This window comes from Marasmius oreades, chromosome 3, assembly GCF_018924745.1.
Source record: "Marasmius oreades isolate 03SP1 chromosome 3, whole genome shotgun sequence".
Classification (NCBI taxonomy): Eukaryota; Fungi; Basidiomycota; class Agaricomycetes; order Agaricales; family Marasmiaceae; genus Marasmius; species Marasmius oreades.
The window spans coordinates 640,744-660,482 of NC_057325.1; the positions used below are offsets into that span (position 1 = coordinate 640,744).

Consider the following 19,739-nt stretch of genomic DNA (forward strand, 5'->3'; position numbering starts at 1 on the left):
AATAATGGCCATGATGTATCACATTCTACGGGAAGGAGCACACAGTATCTACAATATATTGAACCATAGAATATCAAACTGGCGCTACACAATCCCATGAGAACGTTTTCCCTAAAGCTTCGTAAACGGTTACCAGTGCTCAGATGCATATGAAACAAGAGAAGGGGGGGAAAACTAATACCGTGACGTCCACTTGATCAAGAGACCATTCCAAGCTCACAAACTGAATTCAATCTTGCAGCTTTTGCCAGCTGATCCATTCCAGGGTTTACAGTCGTTCTCAAAAACCTTGCGGCGCGTCATTCGCGCGTGCGAAAAATTAAAAAAAGTCAAAAAAAGTCAAAGAAAGGCCGAAAACTCTGTAAATTCATTGTAGCTCTCTTCCACTCTATAATACACGCCCTTTCCACTTGCAAACCCTCGTAAATGACATGGTCTACCGTCACGTCAGCACAGATATGAAGAAACGTGCTTTGTACCTATTAGAAGAAGGCTGGGGTCTTGACGCCGTGTTGGATGCTCTAGGTGTTTCAGACGACAGCGTACGGCGATGGGTACGTAATGAAGAGGAATATGGGTCTGTCAGATCACCCGTACTACCTCAAGGACGTCCAAGAATTCTCGGAACTGCTGTTTCCATTGAGTTGGATCAGCTGGTGCACGAGACACCTTCAATTTTCCTCGACGAAATTATGGGCTACCTGGCAATCATGCACGGCCAGTCAATTTCAATCCCCACAATCCAAAGAAACCTTGTCGAACTTGGACTCCACCGAAAACTAATCAGAAAAATCGCCTCGCAGCGTGATGAAGCCCTTCGCACCTCATGGTTGGACCATATCATTCAAAACTATACAGCCGAACAGATGGTATTCGTTGACGAATCTTCGAAGGATGGCCGAACAATTGCACGGCAGTATGGGTGAGCACAACGTGGGGAAACTCCAGAAGAGATCATGAGTTTCAAACGAGGGGATCATTACAGGCTACAGCATCCTTGCTGCATTAGCATTGAGCGGATACATAGCTGTATGAGTTGTGGAGGATTCAGTGGACAGCGAAGAAATGTATGATTATGTGATTAGTGACCTGGTGTGTTTGTTATTCAACATCCTCTTCCTCCTGGAGCCTAATACTACTTGGCGACTCTCTACTAGGTTAATGTCATGAATCCTTTCCCCCAACCGTGTAGTGTCCTCATCATGGACAATTGTAACATACACAAGGGTCAGGCCATCCGACAAGCCATTGAAGCAAATGGTACCATCTGCTTTATCATTCTATGTTCACTTTGTGGCTGACAGAGCTTTTAGGATCTATTCTCATATTCTTACCACCACACTCGCCTGATTTCAATCCCATTGAAGAAAGCTTTAGTTGTGGTATGAACCCGAGTTTTCTTGCTCTGTTCGAAGATTGCTAACTGACAGATTAATACAGTGAAATATCACCTTCGCCGACACTGGCGTGAGCTTGACAACCATCCGTTTCCAAAGTGAGTGTTATATGAAGCCTATATGATAGCTGTTCACGCAGGGAATGCCCCCGGATGGTTTAGAGATAGCGGATACCTGTAGTAGCTGTATATATACTTCAATCATTGATCACAACCTATCGTTCAATTCTCAAATCTTTTGAGGTACCTGATATAAGCTTTTGTGAATCTCGCCCACTCCAGTTCCTCCAAACCCGTAACTTCCTTAACATACTGTGCGGATAAAACTGATACATCATCACCAACCTGGAAACGGAGGGTCTCTAAGGCCGTCAAAAACACCTCTGGAGGATTGACCCTGATGTCGTTCTTCAGCCAAGTGAAAAGGTCCCCTATGGCTGGAATATCGGGACTCCTGCTCCGAGGGTTAGCTACTGGAGGATGTACAGCTGCATTGATGGGCGTTGTCGGGAAGGGGTATGGGGGAGTATATGGGAATTGGTTGAAAGGTTGCGGTGGTGGCCAAATACTAGGATATCCAGGATAAGGCTGTAGATGCGGAGTGGTAGGAGCTGGTACATTATATGCAGGTGGCGGTGGGGGAGTATAAACTTGATTGTGGCGAGGCTCCTTTATAACCTGGTCCAGTTTGAAGAACTTGTTTTCGAGAGGCGGGACATTAAAGTCAGTGTTACCTCGCAACTAGGACATACAGACATCAATACTTAACTAGTAAATGAAAAGAATTTTGATGACTCACAATCTCGTACCCCCAGACACCTGCTCGGTTGTCATCAAGATGAAAATGCCAGTTTTTCGGTACATACACAAAGCATCGTATTCCCGGATGCTGTGCACAGGTGTCCATCGGATACTTGTTGAAAATTTCATCTTTGTATGGTTGTAAGGTGTCGTCAATGGCAATCTGTGGATTACGGCCCTGAGCAAGGGTAGAGATACCGCAGACATGAACATACCTTTTTCCCGAGGAGAGTCTCTAGTTTGTCGTGAACAGGGTTTGAAGCCCACAGATCCTTTTGTTCTGTGCGAGTGTCGGCATTCCACCTCAGGCAGCGCCTTGACAGGTAACGTAAAGGCCTGTCAGGCCCCCCGAAAAGCCGTGAGAAAGGGGCCTTAGAGGTCTTCTACGCCTTCCAAGTTACGCGATGTAACTACCTACCTTTTGCTACGTCTGCATCTTCCCATCCCATTCTCCACCTATAGTGGGGGATAGGTAAAATACACAACAAATACAGTATATTTATTGAGTAAACAACAGGTGGGAATAAAGTGAAAGGCTGTTAGTAGAGGATCATAGTGGAAGTAGAGTAGCGTAAGTACTAGTAGATCAGCGTAGCAACAACAGGTACAAGAAAGGCGTAGGGTGTACAAGAAAAGCATGAGGACAGAATGCAGATATACTGATACGAGTCAGCCCGACACTCATTTGGCGTCTCCCCCTTGGTACGGGGACTGACCAACCTCCCCTCTGTGCCTGTAGTTGGAGCCAGCATCCGGGTGTACGGGGTACCGATTGGGCATGGGGTGCCCGGGAGCAAAATGGTTTGAGTGAGGAGGATACACACTACCTCCTGGTTGAGCCGCCTGGCCTCGTGCCAGAAACGGGTTGGCAGCACCAGTGGATTGCGGGAACTGGTATCCAGATGCGGCCATCATCGCCATCACCGCCTGTACTTGTTCCGGCGAGAACTGGGGCTGAGGAGGTTGGTGATGGGGGTAGTTCTGGAAACTAGTAGGGTGGGTCAGGTATGGAGGTTGTGCAATCGTAGGGGTAGAATGGCATTGCGGATGCAGTGGGGGAGGAAGGGGAACGGACGCAGCAGCCGGTAGAAGTGCCGGGCTTTGAGGATGGGTGATTGTCAATGAAGGGGTAGCATGACGTTGCGGATGCGAGGGGGGAACGGGCTCGGGAGAGACATCGCCAGGTGCCGGGCTGAAGTGAGGAGGTTTCAGCGATAGTGGTGGAGCTGGTGAGTACGTTTGTTGCACACTCGCCACTGGGGTGCTTTGAGATGTGCTGGTGTGAGTTGACGCCGCCACCATTAATGGGTTTTTTGCAGGGGTAGGATCCTCGTAACGTGGTCGCTTTGCGTTGGCTTCATCCACGGAAGGGGGCGAGGGACACTTGCCAGTCATGACCAGGTCCAGATCTTTCATGGAAATCGCCGGCTTGTCGTTGGCCGTATTGTTGCGAAGGTCTGTTAAAAAGATTAGAGTGGGAAACCGAGTTGAGTAATCAAGAGGAACGTACTGGTAAGGCGTTCAAGAGAAGTGAAGTTAGACGGAACGTTGGTAGAGATGCTCACATCGTTGGTGACGATGACTGGAGGTGCCTTAGTAAATCTTGAATCTTCATTAGCTATGCTAGCGGTCAGTAACGTTAACGGTCTTCATGACAAAACAGATGCTCACTGATCACTGGATCCTGGAACGAGACCTTCTTGACGGATGCAGATGACAAGTTTTTTGGTGGCGGTTGGGACTTGGCCCTAGTTTTGACAGTGGCAGTCTCAGCAGCCGGAGGCTGAGACTTGGCATGGTCTGTACTTCGTAGGGATCGTGGTCGAGCTGTGGGTGTCTCCTCTTCTTTATTCGTGGCTGGTGCAGCACTTGCAACTTCTTCATCGCTGTTGTCGAGTTCATCACTGTCAACGCCTTCGAGTGAATCAGAGTCGGCCTCGAGCTTGATGTTTGCCTTGCGCTTGCTATGTTTTCGGATTGGCTTCGACATGATATCCTTGAGGAATATCTCTCCGATTTTGCCATCGGCGTCTGGTGTGAAAGAGAGTATGGGAACGTTACTGTTCCTGATATCTGAAGGTCGTGCTGAGTTAGTTTATGGTTCGGATTCAATGGTAAGTATGTGGCGTACCTGTTTTCTGGCAAGGCACAAAAGACAACCGCTCTCGACAATGCTCATCACACGCTGCTACCAAAGCCATCCTTGATGCCTTGTCGAGCTTGGCGATACCTTTACTACTTGAGGAGGAGATTGTCCATGGTTGCAGGACAGAATGGGGCCAATTAATGATTACCAGTCCCGCGTTTGTCATGTGTTTGTGCAATGTGTTCCAATAGAGCTTTTCGCTATTGAGACCAGCATCACCTAGATCCCTATCAGTACAGTGCAAAGAGTAAAACGGAAAAGACATACTTGCACGGCCACGAAGTGCCATCCTTGCTGCCTCTGTCAGCTTACTTTCGGACGAGTAGTTTGGAACTCTGACACTGAAAACAATCGATGAAGAATTTTGGGACGTAGTGTTGACGGGTACATCCTTGGCGGTAGAGGATGCAGCCGTTGAAGTCGTCGAAGCCGAAGCTACTCCAGGATTGGAAGGTCGTTCAGTGGGAGACTGCAACATGAGGTCAAACCTCTCAGCAGCCGCAACGATCTCCGATTTCAGAACTTGACGGCGAGCATTTTCACTGTGATTTGATGAGTTAGATATTACCTGTCAGCGGTCGAACTACGTACTATGCAAGGGACCGCAGGTGTCCTATTAGACCACTTCGGTCTGTCAAACAACAATCCTCGGCAAACTGTAAGGTAGATTAGATAGATTTCGAGGTAGTAACAACAATAACTTACTGTTTCTACCTTGGACGTCGTGTGGATGTGAGCAAGTGACTGATCTTCATTTACATTGTTACCGATAAGCATTGCAACGCCGCTAAAACCATAACGGTTATCAGCGGTCGCTAACTACGAAGGTAAGAGAGTCTACATCAGGCGCAAGGAAGAAGTTGAGTATAGAGTGCCTACCAGAGACTTGATTCGTTCAAAAATACTTTCGAATGCCTTTCGGCGGTAATGTTGAATTTGTTTTGTTTGCAGCACCTTGATTTTTGCTTCTCGGAGAATCTCTTCCCAATCTTCTTCATCATCTTTGAACCTCCAAAAGGCGAGCTTGAGTTGCCGAGCATCCGGGGGTGAATGACCTAAAGTAAACTTAATACAGATTATGTAGATATACGATATTACCCACCATCCCACTTCATGTCCTCAGATGATTCTTCTTCCAGGCGTTGCATCTCCTGAATGAGAATCGAGTCATCATTCAATACCCATTGTTGATACGTGTTCCAGGGATTATCCTTTCCCTTTATTCTACCCTGCGAATCGTTCGCAAGGTAGCGAGAGAGAAGTAGGTCGGGAGTCGTACCGAGCTGTTCAGCTAACTTCTCAAGGAGGGAGTCCATCTCGGCAAAGGACTCCTGCAGACCTTGAGCCTCGGACTTTGTCGGGCGACCTGTAACCTCTTCTATGTGAGGAAGCGTCGCTTGGACCGTCAATGGCACCGCTTCTACCTGGGGAGGTGAAGGCATGGAGAGGGTGGCTATCGTTGGCTGGAGAGGGATGGTGTTGGATGGTGGCGGTGTAGGCGTTACAGATGCAGTCATCGCTTGTGGAATATGTTGCATTGGGTATCCCGAAGGAATACCGGGTCCAGCCAATGCGTTAGGCTGAAAGAGTCCCGGCGGAACTGCTAACGTTGACTGTGGATATTGAACTAGGTAAGATGGATGACCAGCGGCTCCAAATGGATGGGCGTACTCATGCCCAGCCATGTAGGGAGTCTCGGAAGTTGCGGCAAATGGAGAGCGTAGTGGTCAGGATGGTGGAGGCGGCGTTGATGCGTTCTTTTGAGGGAACTGTGCATTGGCCACAGCTTTTCGTTGTGCTGCAAGCGCATGGATGGATGAGGGTGCGTGTTTTTTGGGTGTCAAGAGCCTTTTGTTTGGAAGAGGGGGTTCGGAAGACGACTCTTCGCGTTCCAACACATTCACCGCTTGCAGCATACTTTCGGAGATGGGAGGAAACACATTTTCGTATTCGTCCACAGTTGATGGAGAGCTGGGAGCGGTGGAAGCGCGTAGTTGAGAGGGTGGTGGTGGCTGAGACATATGAGACATGCGTCAAGAATCAAAAACTGTAAGGCATAATATTAGGAAGATCGAGACTAGTGAGAGTTTGAGGATACTTACTGGAAGTTGGCCGAGATCAGAGACACGTCGCGATGCGTACAATAACAAAAAAAACTACGAGCCTTAGAATTAAGAAACTGAGGCTAAAGAGAGTTTCAAAACACGATCAACTTACTTGAAGCAGGCGGGAAGTGTCGGAGAGAGCACTGAAGTCGATGTAGATAGTAAAAAAGAGAGAGTGGTAAAGGGGAGAAAATTTGCAGGACAGTTTTAATTAGCGGCGTCGACGTAGAAACCAGTAGAAGTAAAGAAGTAGGATCACGTTGTGCTACTAGCTCCTGGGGAGAAGCCGAGTAGACATGTTTGCTACTATCTTCTACCAGTCTCTACAGGGGGGTGTTTAGGTTGCATTATTAGGAAGACCATTCAGGTCTTTCCAAGTTTTGGAGGGTGGAGAGACGACAGATGGTGGGTGATGGTGAAGATGCGTGAGAATGTAAACAGAAAGATGATCATGAGAAAAACTAAGAAAAACAAACAAAGCCGTTTCGGCCGATTCTCCAGCGCTTCGGGTTTAGACGGCATTTATGACTTGGTGCCGAACAACAAAAACATACTCGAGACTACCAATCCTAGGGCTTTAACAAGGCAAGAACAAGGCAAGAGCTGATTGCATCCACATCTCCTCCGGGGTTTTATCCTCACGGTAATGGGCGAAGAATACCACTCAAGAGTCAACCTAATATCAGAGCTACGGGAGTAGCACCAACACCAAATCAACCCAAAAACTAGTAAACCTCCGTGTAAAGTCTATCAATAACTCTACACACCAGGAAAGATTGCAAGGGTGGACTGCTTGGCAAAGGTTACGCACAAGATCACAGTCTCAGTATCGTATGAAGTTCTTATGAAATCAATGTGTAACTGCAAGTGTAAAAACACCACAGCTACAGGATTCTAAGGTTTGTAGGGGCTCTGTTTATTGTCCAGTGGACTAAGTGGGACTATGAATTTCGTCTACGGTAAGACTAATTCGAACGATTGGAGACTATTGCCCTCGACGGACACGAAAACTAAGTCCTCGGTGGACACAAACGCTAAGACCCTCGACGGATCACGAAACAGTAATCAAGACCTCGGCGGCCTACGGACGGATAGTTCTCTAGTTTTGACCTCGACGGTCTCGTATAGTTCAAATCAAATCTTATCGTTTCACTGCACAAAGACAGGGCAAATCTCTCTATTGGTGTCAAGAGCAGTTACTCACGGGCAACCCACTCAGGACTTTCCTACGCACGGGTAGTACTTTTTTATCTACGGATACATGAGCTGCTTTTATACTACTTCTACGCTAGCTTTGTAATTCTATCTCTACTTGTTCTATCTCTAAAAATAATGCACCATAGCTACGAATCCATGCGGAGTCTTATCGCTAGGGACTGCTACATGTGCAGAATCTTGTCTACAGAGCTTTTCCGTATTCGAATCATATGTTTTGGACCAATCTGGACCATTCTTCATTCTTGTTTCAGCATGTAGAATGGACCTACATAGGCGTACCATATGGTATTTCCTGCCTACGGACCTTATCCTGCATTTCGACGTTATCAAATCATATGGACTTTGTGAGTCCAAGTAGTTCCAGCATATGGATCCAGAGTTCCGAATCGCCATAGCACATGAACAGCGCGGACTCCAAGATCCGTTGTTCATTCCTGCCTGGTTCCTAGGTACTCTATCTGTGATCTGGGATCTGTATCATGTCTTTTTGTCTTTTCCTCAGATCGGGACTCGATCTACGGTCATATCAAATTTCTCCTAGTCTGCGTGGTCCTATGTCCGATTTCTTGTCAACTAAATCCCCCGTAGAAGTAGGTACTCCTAATATGAAGGTCTTTTGACTCCGTTAAGTTCTGCTACGAACGGTTCTGTGAAGACTACAAGTCTTCTAATAGTACAATCCCTTGATATGCTAGTGCATAGTAGAATGTAGAGAGTAGAACTCGGTGAAATACCGCGTAAGTCCTCTGCTCATAGTGTTCTACAGGTTTCGAACGGTCATGCAGTTTTCTGACACGATCTACGGCTCTCTCTAACTGGTCTAGCTGCGCCTACGGCACATTCTACTAGCAGCACTAGCTTTAACTAGCAATTCGGGCTCACTCTAGTTCTTAATACGATAAATATCGCTCCATAGCACTGTTTAAAGTGCAAAAAGAACCTTCTAGCATAGTCAACTAAGTCGCATTAACGGTCTTTGCATCGCTGCTCCTCCCGTGCCTTTTCTTCAACCTGCTTATTATGAAGCTCCCTATACGTTGCCCAGCGTCGATCCTGCAACACCTGTTCAAAGGCAAGCCTCCAGGAAACACCTTGAAACCGATCTTCTGATTGCGTAAAGACGAGGCGGTTCTGATACTCGTATGCTTCGGCATTGGCCTGACGGGCAATCTGCTGTATTATGATTCAATAACAACTGGTGGCAATTGCGACATGACGCACCTGTTTTATTTTTTCAATCCTTATACTCTGGTCCAACTCGGCCTCTCTAACCGCCTCCAGCCTGTCAGCCCCATCCTCCAATTTTGTTAGGTCCTCTGGCCAGACCGCTAACCAAACATCGAGAGCCGCATTGATGAATTGCAGTAACTCCTCCTTTCCAGCTCTGTACGCAGGGTGTAGAACAGGTGCGATAGTCGAGGTGAACACGGCCAAGGACGTGGCCTTGTGATTCGGGTCCGGGTGAAATTTGGATATATTCATATGTTTTTCGGCCTTCGGTAAATTGAGTCCGGCAAATAACATTAATATTTCGTGATCTTGTACCTTGACTCGTACCTTTCAGCTGATTCTTTTGCCTCCTCAGATGTATCAAGTGGTAGTAGCGAGTTTTGTTGTAGTGGTAGGTCAGAGCGTGCATTAGAGTTGAAACTCAAATTCAAAGAACTGTACAGTTGTCCGGCTAATCGGCACCCGGCATATAGCCGATAGTCGTGCAACATATCAAGACTTATTCTGGGTGCGCAAGTCAATGTTTCAATTAGCTGTTCAACATTTGACCTAAGGGCCATTAATAGGACAATTTTGGAAGAAATGGTGGCCGATGGTGGTCTACGGAGCTTGAACGAAAAAGTAAGAACCATGAACAGTCAAAACCGTCCACAGTTGCGCGTAAAGTACAGCTTATGCTTGTTGCCAAAACGTTCCACCATGCCTCGCCCTCGAAAGTATTACAACAAAGAAGAAAGGAGAATTGCTAACAACCTCAAGTCTCAGAAATGTTACCACAAGTAAGTTCTACGATCTCTTTACCATTCCACATCTAATAATGTTTTTTCACAGACGCAAACGAGAGAAGGAACTTGAAATTTGGAAAGCTCGCAACCAAAAGTCCGGTACAATTTTTGATTCAACTTCCTGTCTAATGTATTCAACGGTTTAGAAAGAAGATGCAGAAGATCAAGAGGCCTGAAAGGGAAGGGAAAGGAGAAGAGGAGAAAGAGGGACCGGCTACTGGTAGTATGAGGTGCGTCATGTCAAGTGGTTATCATAAACATTCTCTCAATCCTCAGTTGAAATAGAAGCGGACTCTCAACGAAGGCCATCTCCAACCTCAAGGATGCTCGAACTATATTTTCCGACTTCAGCAAGCTTGTGAACCATGCCCCCCGTATGTATGCTGAGGGGTTATACGACTCCTACTTCAAACCTTTACCCAAAGGACCTCGTCGCTCTCCTTCCTTCTTTGAAAAAGACACAGACTCGCTACACGAATGGTCTGAGACCTTGGCACAACACTGGAAGTCAATTTACGAAGCGGAGGGAGCCGTTACAGAGCTCGAAGAGATTAAGTTGATGAAGGTGGAAATTAGCGCAGTCATATCCTATGTAGAAGAGCTTGAATTCCATGCAGCGATGGGAGACAAGGCGCTTCGAGAGGCTTATGAAAAACGAGAGTTCTGGTTTCAGCGCTGATGGATTACTTTGATATCGTAGGCAGTCAACGAATTTTCTTAATAATCTTCAATGATAGTACCATATTCGAAAACATTATATTCAAAGTCATAACTACAACAAAATAAAATCATCTTCACCTCCATCCGAAGACGCCGAAACAGGTTTGTACAGAGGGAGATACCTTATCAATCTCGCAAGCAATGACCGAAACTCCATGATCTCCTTCTCTGTCGTAGTGGGTATGATTTTTCCGCGTAATATTGCCGTCATGACAAATAAGATCCATACACCGCAGTCGTAATCGTTGGACTGGAGCTGTTGCAGCTTTTCAAACCTTCAGACATCGTTTTCAAGCAGAAAGGTGGAAGTAGCATACCGTTAGAGGCCATGCAATCCAGCCTGGAGTTGGAGGCGTTAGCTTCACGCCGTGGTCATTGGCAGTCGCAATCAGGCGATGTACAACAATATGGATTTTCTGACAAAACAACGAAGTTAGTGTAGCGGCGAGGGGAAAATCTCACAACTTACCGGTAGCCAATCGTCCCAAATTCCCATAGAACCCAAACTGTTAAACAAATGAACGCGGCCTGACTTCAAGTATATTATGGCGAGCATCCAATGCTCGATATCCGTATCGTGTATTGGTAAAATCCACATCGATGCGGTCCAGAACTTGGTGGATTTTGTGAGACGCCAGATGCCCGCATTGTTGCCCTCGGAGAAAACCTTCGGAACTAGGTACATCGAGAGGATAGCGACGTCTTGGGCAGTTTGGGGTGATGATATTGAGGTGCCACTTGCTGAAAGGTCTCTAGCCAAAAGGTCTTGGAGGATAGCAGCAAGGCCGTTCACGCAATCTGAGGAGAGACGGCAGGTGCTATCATCCATCCTATCAAGCTCGCTGACCATAAAAACATGCCGAACACCCAAGGTAGTATGGATGACGCGAGGGGCCGACATTCTGCCAGCTACCGGCCAATGTGGAAAGGTTTTGAGAAGAGGAAGGAGCTCGGTATCAACAGGAGGGTCAGACTGCTCAAGTATCAACATCTGTATGAAGCGGAGCAAAAGCAAAACAGAACGCACCGGCACTGCCCATACAAGTTGAATGGAGCCATCTACTTGATCATCCTTTTGCTTTCCCTCTTCCCTTTCTTCTTCCCCTTCTTCTTCGTCGCCGTCGGCTTCATCCAATATCTCAGCCAGATAATGGTCTGTAGTGGCCACGTCTAGCTCCTCTCCCACGTCAAATTCATCCGGTTCACATTCGTGTCCATCCAATGTACTGTAGGTTGATCTCGGAGACACGGATGCTAGAGTCGACGCCTCTGCCTGTAGTTGAGAAAGCGACAGAAGGGGGTTTGCCCACCAAAGGGCCAGCTGCAAGTGCCCCTGAAGAAGCAGACTAAACAACGTCTTATATCTCCGATCTGACAGCATAGATATCAGGTTTGAAATGGTTCATATCCAGGCTAAGATTACTTACATTTTGCTGAACAAAACGCCGCCTTGATAGCAAAGAGCTCATGGCGATACCACCTGCTCATATTGTGGGCTTCATCCTCAAGTCGTGATCTCTCCTCACGACAGCGGTCGAGCGTCAGCATGGCCCGTATCCCAGATCGAACAGATTCGTCAACAAGCCATCGCGGGGCAACTTCGCAATCTGAACGAGCAATCCAGACATCCTCCCATAGATGGGAAGTTTCTGGATCGCGCAGGGCTGCAAGCGTGGTCAGGAGCAGTCTCGGAATTGGGACTGAATATGTTGACTTATGCATTGCTTTCAACTTCTCGACGTATTGATTGTATTTCTTGATAGAATTTTGAAGTGCAGGAGCCCGTTTGGATATCGACTTACGGGTGAGTTGGTGTGCTTTTGTTCCTGAGCTGAAAATTCAGTGACCGTATGTGAATCAATAGCTAACCATCAACTCACCGAGAGCAAAGTCGCCGCCGCCAACAGCGCGGTCCAACTTGTCCCACTCAAAGAAACTGCCAATCCCGCGCTTCCGGATATTAATCTTGAGGTCCCGTGCGAGTAATAACAGCTGGAGGTAATCAAACGGAACAGTCTTGAGCTCCGGAAATCCTTCTGAGATGTTGAGGGAGAGGTATAGGTCCTCTGCCATTGCTTTGAGTGTGGCGTGAGCGTTCTCGAGAGGAAGAGTGGCCGTGACGTTGGCGGATGGAGAGGGTGAGTGGACAATGGCATGCTTGGTGGCGGTGATTGTCTCCTCAAGCGTATCTACTTCAGACTGCAGCTGAAGGATCTTCGCAAGCTCCTTTCGTAGCCGAGTGGGTGCATCTTAGTGAGTCAAGTCAGTAAATAAAAGTAAAGGGAATAGACTGTAGTACATACGCGAGCGAACCAACATTTGCGCTTCCTTCTGTTGTTCCCAATACACCTGGAGCTCCGCTAACGGAATACGGACCTTTGCTAGAGTTTTCTCAGCCTTGGCCTCCTTAACATCAACACTATTGTATAGTTTTGACTTCATCCACGCCCCAAGTTCGAGTCGTCGCTCTTCTGCGAGATGCTGCAAGGCCCGATCGAGCATCCACTTCCGACGAGCAGCCTACAGTTGATCAGTGATAGCAGGGAGTAACAAATCGATAAACCTACCAATGATTGTCTCTCGGGACCTATCAGCTTTCTAAGCGCGGCCCAAAGCCTCTCAGTTCCCTCCCCATCAGTTAAGCCCAAGCCAAGCTTCAGATGAGGGTTGTATCTGAGTTGACATGCCCATTGGTGACCATAGGAATGCAGGATGCTTGTCACTAGTTGTAGCCTGGAACTATACTTCTGAGGGAGTAAGTCGTACTGGTACACAATCAGTAAAAAATGATAATATCAAATAACCGATAACGTACCGTATTCAAGCTTCGGTCAAGAACGCAACCGATGTCGTACAAGGCTAGGACGGTCGCCGAGTTGGGAAGTAAGGTAAATAGGGTTTCCAAGAGAGCGATAGAGTACTTCTGTTGCTCTCCAGGGGTGTCTATAGATGCTACAAGAAGAGGTACGTCGTGTCGACATACGAGACCCATCAAACCTCGTTCACGGAAGATCTCAGATGATGTGTGCTTCGAATCTCCTTTGGCTGCGTAGTACGAGTCCTGACACTGGTCTACTGACTCGTCGGGAACCTTTGGAGTGCGAGCTTTTGGGGGCTTTTGACGAGCTGCCGCAACACGATCCCCAATTTCATCCACCACGAATTTGGAGAGAAAGCGCTCCGACTCGTAGAACGGAACACCCTCGCCAGCGGATACTAGCTGGCGATGGTGTAGGTTCCCGTCTAGAGCCACGTGTACATCTCCCCCACTATAGTAGTGTGAGCGATGTAAATAACCATAAAGGATCCTATCTCCACCAAAACATGCTGGACATAGCCGCTGTAAGACGGAAGCACACTCGCCCTCTGACCGAGGCGGGTTTTCTTGAGGTGAATGGGGTGAGGCAGCTCTCGCAGATGGTAGCGAAGCTGGAGTAAAGGCCCTCTCTGGCGAGGGGGTTTGACAAGACACCGAAGATGGTGGCCGTTCTGTTGACAGGAAGGTGGGGGAGGGTGGACAACCCAGGTCTGACGACGGTACCCGAGAGGGTGGTGGAGCAGAGTAGCTTCCCAGGGTAAGGTGTGTAGGCTGCGGGTGGGCGTTGATGGGAGCGATGTCCAGTTTGAACTCCTCAACAATATGGTCCATCTTCCGAACCAACATGTCCTGTAAGCAGTCAAACCATTGGACAGCGGGGCCAAGGGGCCGATGAATGGGATCATGTTGCATGGTGCCCTGCAGCAGATCAGATCAGCTGGTACTGACGAAGTCAGAAAGAAACGTACATACTGTTTGGTCACACAAGGTAAAACCTCGACATCTGTACATCATAGCAAGAGAACTGGAGAATGATGTGATGGCATCGCATGAGTACCGCCATAGGATTTGGTAGAGGTCCAGAAGGTCAATTGAAAACGTGGTTCGTGGTTGTGAAGGTGAGGCAGGAAAAATTCCATGTTGAACGAGAACTTGAGGCAAGGTCCAACATTCACAGTATGGAACGGTAAGGTCTTGATGACCTGTTGCCGTGGCAAGTGAGAAACCCACCAGTAGATCAATAAAATAGTATACGTACTGATGAAAGAATAGCAGTGTATTGTTGACTGCCTAAGGATACAGGTTCCTGTTAAGCAACTTGAGGAAATTTGCAATGGAAGTGGGTCCAATTTCCCAACAGTCTTGTCACGGTAGAGAGCAAGGGAATCCAGTAGTGTCGGAAGAAGCTCTTTCCAGCGCGCGGTTAGTCGAAGGGCCACCCTGGGGCGTGGTTCGCGTGTTTCGCTGGCATTGGTTTTGGTTGCAGGGTTCTTGGGAATCGTGTCGTCAAGTACTGTAATACTAGAACAAGGGACAGACGCGTCGTTGTCCTCAAAATCCGTGGAATCCATCCCATAGTCCACCCCGATGTTCTCATTCGTCCCAGCCATTCCAACTACCTCCACCTCTATGTGTTCCTGTTCATCCTCTTCAACATTCTCATTCTCCCTCGATTCTGAAGAGCTAAGTATTGCTGATTTGGCTGCTCTGCGTGCAGCAGATGCAGCTAAGAGTGAGGCTATTCGAGCCTGAGCTGCCTGAACTCTCAGTGCATTACCAGGTATATCTATCCACTTGTTTCCCCTTGCTTTTGGACGCCTCTTGCCCGGGCTACGCGTTATCTTGCCATGAACCATGTTGAGCGAGACAAATCACGATGGTAGAAAGTAGAGCTGCTGAAAATTCGAAAATTTCGGTACGTAACATGAGCACTACATGACGTTGGCTAGTAGAGGACGGTAGAAGGATAGGAAGGAGGTGCAGTACGTAGAAGGAAGTAGGGCGGTAATCGGGTAACTTGGAAGGCGTAGAAGACCTCTAAGGCCCCTTTCTCACGGCTTTTCGGGGGGCCTGACAGGCCTTTACGTTACCTGTCAAGGCGCTGCCTGAGGTGCTGCCTGAGGTGCTGCCTGAGGTGCATCATTCCAGCTCTGTAAGCATTACAAGCTGTAAGTAGTTGTGAATTTTTACGAGATATGCTTAACCTACGAAGGTGTCATTTTCCGTTTCTGTAATACTTGGGGGCTGATTGATACTGATCCAAATGGGGAGACTGCCGGCCTTCTTCTGCGAATTGGCTTGTATCCACAAGATCAAGGTTTCAAAGGAGCGTTGGTTGTGAAGAGGTAGTTCTGATTTCCCGCGAGCGCCGGCAGGCGTTGACTGGCACCATTTCATAGTTGGAACCACCTTCTCGATCCGCGCACGGTCTGTTTTGGTCTCCTTTACCAGCTCGTCAAGCAAGTCTTCCCAGCTCATCTTATCTGACAAATTAGAAGGCCCAAGCATCTTCGTTTCCGGCCCTTTTGCCTGAGCTGCAGAACCAGAACCTCTACCCTTCCGACGAGCACCAGCAGGCTCTACAACTGGTTTCGGGAGGAGGAGAACTACAATCCAGAATTGGATGCTAATATAGTTGGGTTGCGGCGGAGGTAACTTTGGCGGACGTCCAATACGTTTGCGTTGCTTGGATTGGACCTTATCGAAGCCAAAACCAAAATCAGGACTGACGGCATATCAAAGAACTCAATTGCGAACTTACCACCTTAGGAGTACTTGCTTCGTCTTCCATCTCAAGCTCCGAGTCAGTGAGTGGCCTGTGAGGTCCCTTCTTGAGTTGCCATATTGACTTCTTGGGCTAGCGTGACCGTGAATTTATGTTAGCTTGTGCGGTATCAAACTAAACCAGGACATACATTAACAGATCCCTCAGAATCTTCGCTTGTCATTGTGACAATTGCACGTTTGGATGGTGTTGGTGATCCGTGTTCATCAGAATCTGACTGTTCTCGGAGGACTTTGCGTTTCGTCGACGATTTCATTGGTGAAAACCTCAGAGGACTCGACGAGAGTGTGTAGTCCTCAATTCCTCCCCATTCTGAGCCTTCGTCAGTTACATCTAGGTCCGTTAATTTCCCTTCCAGCTGCTCGATGTCATATCCGTAGCCTCTATCCTTCATATCCTGTTGCCAACCTGGGGTAGGAGGTGACTCGAAGTCAAACATATTTTCTGACTCCTCTTCACCAAAGACATGTCTATCTCGTTCTTCCTCGACACCTTGGTTCTACTTGTTGTCAATCTGAATCTGATTTCCCAATTCAGAAGGACTGTTCTTTGGTGTTTCCGAGGGGCTCGTGGTTACCGCGCTGTTCCTCTGTGGAATAGTCAGTCGTATGAACAGCTTTTCCTGGCCACCATCCACTGTAGAGTCAACAGAATGAATGAGAATGTCAATCTATATTGAAACAATGACAGTCACCGTGGGTAGAACCACTTCTCAAAGCTGAACTATCGTTGGGCCCATCCACACCGCCGTCATTACCTTGCTCGGTTACAACGGCATTTTTTTGTTTCTTTGGCTTCTTTTTGGCCATATATCCTGGTACTCAGGATTCTTGCGCGATTCTAGCAGAAAAAAAACGAGAATTGAGACGTAGAGTGAGTTAAAATAGTTTACAGGCTTTTTTCGACTTTTTTCGACTTCTTTTAATTTTTCGCACGCGCGAATGACACGCCACAAGGTTTTTGAGAACGACTGTATGTTGGATTTCGGACGCGAATTTTCTTTTTTCGCCTGTCAAAATATGCTTCTAACCGTGTGCAATTCAGGGGTGGTCACGCCCTTCATGTCAGTCTGTATGGAATCGCTAATGGGCGAAGTATACCACTCAAGAGTCAACCTAATATCAGAGCTACGGGAGTAGCACCAACACCAAATCAACCCAAAAACTAGTAAACCTCCGTGTAAAGTCTATCAATAACTCTACACACCAGGAAAGATTGCAAGGGTGGACTGCTTGGCAAAGGTTACGCACAAGATCACAGTCTCAGTATCGTATGAAGTTCTTATGAAATCAATGTGTAACTGCAAGTGTAAAAACACCACAGCTACAGGATTCTAAGGTTTGTAGGGGCTCTGTTTATTGTCCAGTGGACTAAGTGGGACTATGAATTTCGTCTACGGTAAGACTAATTCGAACGATTGGAGACTATTGCCCTCGACGGACACGAAAACTAAGTCCTCGGTGGACACAAACGCTAAGACCCTCGACGGATCACGAAACAGTAATCAAGACCTCGGCGGCCTACGGACGGATAGTTCTCTAGTTTTGACCTCGGCGGCCTACGGACGGATAGTTCTCTAGTTTTGACCTCGACGGTCTCGTATAGTTCAAATCAAATCTTATCGTTTCACTGCACAAAGACAGGGCAAATCTCTCTATTGGTGTCAAGAGCAGTTACTCACGGGCAACCCACTCAGGACTTTCCTACGCACGGGTAGTACTTACTTATCTACGGATACATGAGCTGCTTTTATACTACTTCTACGCTAGCTTTGTAATCCTATCTCTACTTGTTTTATCTCTAAAAATAATGCACCGTAGCTACGAATCCATGCGGAGTCTTATCGCTAGGGACTGCTACATGTGCAGAATCTTGTCTACGGAGCTTTTCCGTATTCGAATCATATGTTTTGGACCAATCTGGACCGTTCTTCATTCTTGTTTCAGCATGTGGAATGGACCTACATAGGCGTACCATATGGTATTTCCTGCCTACGGACCTTATCCTACATTTCGACGTTATCAAATCATATGGACTTAGTGTGTCCAAATAGTTCCAGCATATGGATCCAGAGTTCCGAATCGCCATAGCACATGAACAGCGCGGGCTCCGAGATCCGTTGTTCATTCCTGCCTGGTTCCTAGGTACTCTATCTGGGATCTGGGATCTGTATCATGTCTTTTTGTCTTTTCCTCAGATTGGGACTCGATCTACGGTCATATCAAATTTCTCCTAGTCTGTGTGGTCCAATGTCCGATTTCTTGTCAACTAAATTCCCCGTAGAAGTAGGTACTCCTAGTATGAAGGTCTTTTGACTTTGTTAAGTTCTGCTACGAACGGTTCTGTGAAGACTACAAGTCTTCTAATAGTACAATCCCTTGATATGCCAGTGCATAGTAGAATGTAGAGAGTAGAACTCGGTGAATTACTGCTTAAGTCCTCTGCTCATAGTGTTCTACAGGTTTTGAACGGTCATACAGTTTTCTGACACGATCTACGGCTCTCTCTAACTGGTCTAGCTGCGCCGACGGCACATCCTACTAGCAGCACTAGCTTTAACTAGCAATTCGGGCTCACTCTAGTTCTTAATACGATAAATATCGCTCCGTAGCACCGTTTAAAGTGCAAAAAGAACTGTGTAGCATAGTCAACTAAGTCGCATTATCGCAAAGTCTCTGCACCCAGGTTTATTACACCTGATAATCCCGTAACATGTATCCTGTACAATACAACCGAGCCCCGGGTGGTCGCATTGTGTAGGATACCAGAAGGTCAATTACTGTGCACCGCAATATCTTCGCAATATTTCCTGTGGACTTACAGTGTTATCTCTGCCCTCCGGGTATTTTCCCGCCTGCCTCTGCCGTTCTCCCATCAATCTGTCGGTAGGTATATCCGTAAATGACATACCGTGTGATCTCTCCCCTCAGGTATTTTCCCGCCCGCCTCTGCCACCCTCCCATCAATCCATCGGGATATCCCATACCAGGCACGGACAGATGAGATAAGATTACCGTTGTATATGTATATGGGCGTATTCCACAGTATCCGTAAATGACATACCGTGTGATCTCTCCCCTCGGGTATTTTCCCGCCCGCCTCTGCTGCCCTCCCATCAATCCATCAGGATATCCCGTATCAGGCACAGCGTCCTCAGTTCAGAGTAAACGCCTCATGCGCTGCCAAATCCGCTCAAGATGTGCGACTATCATCAAACCACTGACTTGCGAAATGCTTGTCTAATGTCGTGGAGTTCGTTAGTTGGCGTTTCGCTGTACTTGTAATGAATTGCTGACTAATTTTTTTGGGGATATCCCCACCCAATCTTTGTCATAAGCAAATCCTCGCATGTCGACAACGTCCGGTATAATGCAATTTCAAATGAGAGATAAGATAAGACTAAATTATTTCCACAGCGTGATCTGATCTGACGGAGCAGACAATCTCTCATCAATCCTTCAGTTATGTCCCGAACATGACAAAAAGTACCTCCAAGAGGCCTTGGATCTATCAGATGTACAAGATAAGATTAGATAATCAGCTATCTCAATGCTCTCTGAACACACACACTAACTCCACATAACCACAAGAGTCAGCGGCTGTGTCTATAAAGGAAGCTCAATAAATTTCTATAGAACCTTCAGAAAGCATAATACAGTGAGGCAAAGATAATGGGTGGAAAGGGTAGGTGCTGTATAGTCTGAGAATACATAGAGCCATATGCCACTAGTTGTC

The 19,739-nt window shown here is 47.2% G+C and overlaps 1 protein-coding gene across 1 annotated transcript; it reads right to left on the bottom strand.

The window, feature by feature from the left end:
* Nucleotides 1-2,878: 2,878 nt before the first annotated feature.
* E1B28_005519 (uncharacterized protein) lies at nt 2,879-6,028 on the bottom strand (the record flags this gene model as incomplete). The annotated part of the gene is made up of 9 exons (XM_043150086.1): nt 2,879-3,654; nt 3,708-3,815; nt 3,869-4,270; nt 4,329-4,562; nt 4,611-4,885; nt 4,935-4,999; nt 5,049-5,162; nt 5,223-5,398; nt 5,446-6,028. The coding sequence occupies 9 exons, from the start codon at nt 6,026-6,028 to the stop codon at nt 2,879-2,881; spliced, it is 2,733 nt and encodes a 910-aa protein (XP_043011170.1).
* Nucleotides 6,029-19,739: the final 13,711 nt, after the last annotated feature.